At 40.3% G+C, this 6754-nt stretch overlaps 1 protein-coding gene across 1 annotated transcript; it reads left to right on the forward strand.

Moving 5' to 3' along the window:
* Nucleotides 1-1855: 1855 nt before the first annotated feature.
* On the forward strand, nucleotides 1856-6196 carry LOC131720939 (zinc finger protein 239-like). The gene has a single exon (XM_059013479.1). The coding sequence runs from the start codon at nucleotides 2091-2093 to the stop codon at nucleotides 3036-3038; it is 948 nt and encodes a 315-aa protein (XP_058869462.1). The 5' UTR covers nucleotides 1856-2090; the 3' UTR covers nucleotides 3039-6196.
* The last annotated feature ends 558 nt before the right edge of the window (nucleotides 6197-6754 follow it).

Consider the following 6754-nt stretch of genomic DNA (forward strand, 5'->3'; position numbering starts at 1 on the left):
TGCACAACCTTTAGAAGCAATCACTGCAATCAAACGTTTTCTGTAGCTCTCAGTGAGACTTCGGCACCTGTTAACAGGTAGTTTGGCCCACTCTTCCTGAGCAAACTGCTCCAGCTGTCTCAGGTTTGATGGGTGCCTTCTCCAGACTGCAAGTTTCAGCTCTTTCCATAGATGTTCGATAGGATTCAGATCAGGACTCGTAGAATGCCACTTCAGAATAGTCCAATGTTTTGTTCTTATCCATTCTTGGGTGCTTTTAGCTGTGTGTTTTGGGTCATTATCCTGTTGGAGGACCCATGACCTGCAACTGAGACAGAGCTTTCTGACACTGGGCAGTACGTTTTGCTCCAGAATGCCTCGATAGTCTTGAGATTTCATTGTGCCCTGCACAGATTCAAGGCACCCTGTGCCAGGCGCAGCAAAGCAGCCCCAAAACATAACCGAGCCTCCTCCATGTTTCACTGTAGGTATGGTGTTCTTTTCTTTGAAAGCTTCATTTTTTCATTTTTGAACATAGAGCTGATGTGACTTGCCAAAAAGACATTCTCCCAGAAGGATTGTGGCTTGTCAATATGCATTTTAGCAAATTCCAGTCTGGCTTTTTTATGTTTTTCTGTCAAAAGTGGAGTCCTCCTGGGTCTTCTTCCATGGAGCCCACTTTCGCTCAAAAAGCGACGGATGGTGCGATCAGAAACTGACGTACCTTCACCTTGGAGTTCAGCTTGTGTCTCTTTGGCAGTTATCCTTTGTTCTTTTTCTACCATTCGCACTATCCTTCTGTTAACTCTGGGGTTGATTTTCCTCTTGCGGCCGTGCCCAGGGAGGTTGGCTACAGTTCCATGGACCTTAAACTTCTTAATATTTGCAACTGTTGTCACAGGAACATCAAGCCGCTTGGAGATGGTCTTGTAGCCTTTACCTTTACCATGCTTGTCTATTATTTTCTTTCTGATCTCCTCAGACAACTCTCTCCTTTGCTTTCTCTGGTCCATGTTAAGTGTGGTGCACACAATGATACCAAACAGCACAGTGACTACTTATCTCCATTTAAATAGGCTGAATGACTAATTACAAGATTGGAAACATGTGTGATACTAATTAAAGAAACTAATTAGTTTGAAATATCACTATAATCCAACTATTTATTATCTTTTCTAAGGGATACCAACAAATGTGTCCAGGCCATTTTAGAATATCTTTGTAGAATAAGCAATAATTCATCTCTTTTCACAGCTTCTTTGCTTTATTCTATGACATACCAAAGGCATGCAAGTATACATGATAAAATAGCTTTTAATTTCATCACTTTTCAGGAGGAATGAAGCATTATTTCAATGAACTGTAAGGGTACCAACAAATTTGAGCACGTCTGTATATATACATACAGTTCTGGGAAAAATTAAGAGACCACTGCAAAATTATCAGTTTCTCTGGTTTTACTATTTATAGATATGTGTTTGGGTAAAATGAACATTTTTGTTTTATTCTATAAACTCCTGACAACATTTCTCCCAAATTCCAAATAAAAATATTGTCATTTAGAGCATTTATTTGCAGAAAATGACAACTGGTCAAAATAACAAAAAAGATGCAGTGTTGTCAGACCTCGAATAATGCAAAGAAAATAAGTTCATATTCATTTTTAAACAACACAATACTAATGTCTTAACTTAGGAAGAGTTCAGAAATCAATATTTGGTGGAATAACCCTGATTTTCAAGCATAGCTTTCATGCGTCTTGGCATGCTGTCCACCAGTCTTTCACATTGATGTTGGGTGAATTTATGCCACTCCTGGCGCAAAAATTCAAGCAGCTCGGCTTTGTTTGATGGTTTGTGACCATCCATCTTCCTCTTGATCACATTCCAGAGGTTTTCAATGGGGTTCAGGTCTGGAGATTGGGCTGGCCAGGTCAACCTTGTACTTGGCTTGATTCATGCCAAAGCTGCCCGATTCCAGCCTGTCCTGAACTGGAGCCTGTCCACATTAAACAAGAAGAGACTGAACTGGAGCCTGTCCACATTAAAGAAGAAGAGACTGAACTGGAGCCTGTCCACATTAAAGAAGAGACTGAACTGGAGCCTGTCCACATGAAAGAAGAGACTGAACTGGAGCCTGTCCACATTAAAGAAGAAGAGACTGAACTGGAGCCTGTCCACATTAAAGAAGAAGAGACTGAACTGGAGCCTGTCCACATGAAAGAAGAAGAGACTGAACTGGAGCCTGTCCACATGAAAGAAGAGACTGAACTGAAGCTTGTCCACATTAAAGAAGAGACTGAACTGCAATCTGTCCACATTGAAGAAGAGTCTGTTGACTTGTTTAAGGATTCAGAAAACATATACCAGCCAAGGATATCACATCAGTATACTGAATGTAGGAAGAGCTTCATTCGGTTAGGAAGCCTAAAAGCACCCCAGCAAATTCACACTGGAGAGAAGCCGTATCACTGTGTTGAATGTGGGGAGAGCTTCACTCAGTTAGGAAGCCTAAAAACACACCAGCGAATTCACACTGGAGAGAAGCCTTATCACTGTGCTGAATGTGGGGAGAGTTTTAGTCGGTCAGGAACCCTACAAAGACACCAGCGAATTCACACTGGAGAGAAGCCGTATCACTGTTCTGAATGTGGGGAGAGCTTCAGTCAGTTAGGAAGTCTAAAAGTACACCAGCGAATTCACACTGGAGAGAAGCCGAATCACTGTCATGAATGTATGGAGAGCTTCAGTCAGTTAGGAAACCTAAAAAGACACCAACGAATTCACACTGGAGAGAAACCGTATCACTGTTTTGAATGTGGGAAAAGCTTCACTGACAAAGGAACACTAAACAAACACCAGCGAATTCACACTGGAGAGAAGCCGTATCACTGTGCTGAATGCGGAGAGAGCTTCGGTCGCTTAGGCAGCCTAAAGAAACACCAGAGAATTCACGCCGGAGCCAGCCTCCCCCCCTCCCAGTCCCTCACCTCTCCACCCTGCTTGTTTGTGTGTGTGGAGAGCTGTCTGATTCCTTGTGTCTCTCTCACCCTACAGTAAATGAAGGGAGTCCCCAGGAGTGAGAGCCAGCCTGAATCCAGAGACACTGAGAAGGGGAGCATGTCAAGCTGAAGGAGACAGACCCATTCTTTCAGAATGAACTGGAGAGCCCTGGGATTCAGCTCCACTCCTGCCCCTGAATTGGAAATGAAACTCACTCATCATGCTGTGAGGATTTAGGACAGAGTTACAATTATTTGTTTCAGGGATGGAAATAAGACTTCAATTGCATAGCAGTTTGATCAGTTTGTTACCTGTACACTGTGGCTAATCAAGCTGGCAGTGAAACCTGGAATGGGCAAAACTGCTATGCAATAGGAGTCCTATTTCCATCCCTGCTTTGTTTTATTTCAAGTGGTGCAAACTTTACACTGGAACAAAAGCTGTTTTGGTTTTGAATGGATTTGAATGAATGAATTAATCTGCTCTGCTTAGTGTTTAAATACTGAGAAACTCCAAGCTTGTTGTATACTGGAGTCCTGTTTCAGTGCAATGGGATTGAAATACAATTCCTATCGTTTTAATGGGTAGATTGCTGTGTGTGCAATTATTATGACAGACCCACAATATTAGAACTGTATAAATATACTGTAAAACATGAAAGGTTTGCAAACAAATTTTGCATGCATTACTAATCTGCAAAAACATACATGCTGCAACATTACCATTATTACTACATTCATAGTTTGTAAAGTTTGTGAATAATTGATCTAAACAATCTGCAGAATGAAGTTGCCTCAGACTGGTTGACAGTAACAGAGCTGGTGCTTTTGTGGAATCACCATTAGCTGTTTATTCCTTTTGGGCAAAATATGGCTTGTTTGCTTGTATTTTGTATCAGTATTATATCATTAGAGTGACAATGCAGTACATCCTAAGGCAGGCTTAGTTATTTAGAAAGGATTTCATTGACATTGAGTTTGAGTTCCTGTATGTTTTCCAGTATCTGTGTGTATAAAGGGCACATTATTATGTTTCCATTACCTCTGTATGTAAAAGGTTTGCAATTGTTTAAACTGTCAGTGATTCCTGAGATACAGATCTGCAGTGGAAATGAGAAATGGAATTCCCTCTGTGTCCTGGAATTCCTTTGCTAGTGTCTCATGATGTAAGCCCTGGAGTGTGGGCTCAGTCTTCATGAAATGAGAAATGGAATTCCTTTGCTAGTGTATCATGATGTAAGCCCTGGAGTGTGGGCTCAGTCTTCATGAAATGAGAAATGGAATTCCTTTGCTAGTGTATCATGATGTAAGCCCTGGAGTGTGGGCTCAGTCTTCATGAAATGAGAAATGGAATTCCTTTGCTAGTGTATCATGATGTAAGCCCTGGAGTGTGGGCTCAGTCTTCATGAAATGAGAAATGGAATTCCTTTGCTAGTGTCTCATGATGTAAGCCCTGGAGTGTGGGCTCAGTCTTCATGAAATGAGAAATGGAATTCCTTTGCTAGTGTATCATGATGTAAGCTCTGGAGTGTGGGCTCAGTCTTCATGAAATGAGAAATGGAATTCCTTTGCTAGTGTATCATGATGTAAGCTCTGGAGTGTGGGCTCAGTCTTCATGAAATGAGAAATGGAATTCCTTTGCTAGTGTATCATGATGTAAGCCCTGGAGTGTGGGCTCAGTCTTCATGAAATGAGAAATGGAATTCCTTTGCTAGTGTCTCATGATGTAAGCCCTGGAGTGTGGGCTCAGTCTTCATGAAATGAGAAATGGAATTCCTTTGCTAGTGTATCATGATGTAAGCTCTGGAGTGTGGGCTCAGTCTTCATGAAATGAGAAATGGAATTCCTTTGCTAGTGTATCATGATGTAAGCTCTGGAGTGTGGGCTCAGTCTTCATGAAATGAGAAATGGAATTCCTTTGCTAGTGTATCATGATGTAAGCCCTGGAGTGTGGGCTCAGTCTTCATGAAATGAGAAATGGAATTCCTTTGCTAGTGTCTCATGATGTAAGCGCTGGAGTGTGGGCTCAGTCTTCATGAAATGAGAAATGGAATTCCTTTGCTAGTGTCTCATGATGTAAGCCCTGGAGTGTGGGCTCAGTCTTCTCTGTTGCCTGCTTGTTCTCAGTGTGTGAGTTCAGCTGCATTTCCAGTGTCCTGAGCTGGGCTTTGAACCCACTGGAGATGCAGCTGAGAACAAACCAGACCCACGACTCAGGGATTTTGTTTTAGGTCAAATAACAAGATAAGAAACCTTATACGCAGAACTCTGTTTTATTGATGTTTTTTTCTATGAATGTATTACTTCGAATCTCTTTGCATTGTGTTGCAATTTTGACACTGTCACATTTCATATTAAAAATCACAGCTAAGTCTGTTAGAAATAGACTACAGATGTGACCAGAGGTTTTGCCTCACTCTATAGAATGAACTAATTTTGCTTCATAAAGTCGAATGAAACCTGCTGAATAAAGTTACGTTAACATATTGAATCACACACTGCTTTGTAGTTATCCATATACTTAATGAAAAACTGACAAATGAAAAACGTGACATTTTGGAATCTAACATGAAATGCAGTGCTAGTATTTTGGCTTCTACTAGAGTTTTGTTATATAGTTTTGTAGTTTCTTTGATTACATGATGTTAAATAAAATATCTAAACTATGGCCATATGTTTTGTTTTAATGCATTTGGGTGTGAGTTGAGAATCCTAAACTTTTACGTTTCAACTACGGCTATGAACAAAAGTTTTGCATCACCCGATAAGATGAAATAATTTTGCTTCATAGTTGAATGAAAGCTGCTGAATAATGTTACATTAACATATTAAATGACACACTGCTTTGTGTCTGTATGCTTAAAAAAGCTGAGAAATTGAAATCTAACTTGGAATACTGTACAATGATGGCTTCCAGGAGACTTGCGATCTCATTGTGTAGTTTAATTGATACTTCATGATAAATAAAGTATCTAAATTATGTTTTCTTTTAATTGTCTCAATCCTAAAATTCTAGGTGATGCTAAACCTTTGTCCGAGCTGTACATATAAATCAGCACTGCCATTAAAGTAGAATGTTTAAATCTTTATATATTGTGTGTCGATTGCATCCTGTAAGACAGTGTGAAGTGTAGATGATGCTATTAAAAGAGAACACCTTTACACATTTCACTATTCAGAAGCCACTAATAAACTTTGCATTGATTTCACACTGAACTGTTGTGAAGTGCTTTTTCTTTACTGCTTTACTGCTGGGCTCCACTATTTGTGCTGCCTGTCTAGGAGAAGAGAAGTCTATTAATCCAAACAGCATGCAGATTTATTTAGATTGGATCAGGAGCAACGGGCAGCAGTGTGGAGTAGTGGTTAGGGCTCTGGACTCTTGACCGGAGGGTCATGGGTTCAAATCCCGGTGGGGACACTGCTGCTGTACCCTTGAGCAAGGTACTTTACCTACATTGCTCCAGTAAAAACCCAACTGTATAAATGGGTAATTGTATGTAAAAATAATGTGATATCTTGTAACAATTGTAAGTCGCCCTGGATAAGGGCGTCTGCTAAGAAATAAATAATAATAATAATAATAATGGATCCTCAAACAGGTTTGGACTGTACAGGTATGGCATTCATGCAGAAATGGCAAAAATGAACAAACAAAATGCAGTATTATTTTAAAACATTAAGGTCACAGAAATAACACTACAGGGTGCTTCATGTGGACAGCCTTTGGAAACACATTTAGAAGCACTGCTGCAGTTTGATTACTAGAACATG

Source organism: Acipenser ruthenus, chromosome 45 (assembly GCF_902713425.1).
Source record: "Acipenser ruthenus chromosome 45, fAciRut3.2 maternal haplotype, whole genome shotgun sequence".
Taxonomy (NCBI): domain Eukaryota; kingdom Metazoa; phylum Chordata; class Actinopteri; order Acipenseriformes; family Acipenseridae; genus Acipenser; species Acipenser ruthenus.

Bases quoted from the DNA above. Each gene is read 5' to 3' on its own strand.
- LOC131720939 (XM_059013479.1), top strand. From the start codon at position 2,091: ATGAAAGAAGAGACTGAACTGGAGCCTGTCCACATTAAAGAAGAAGAG.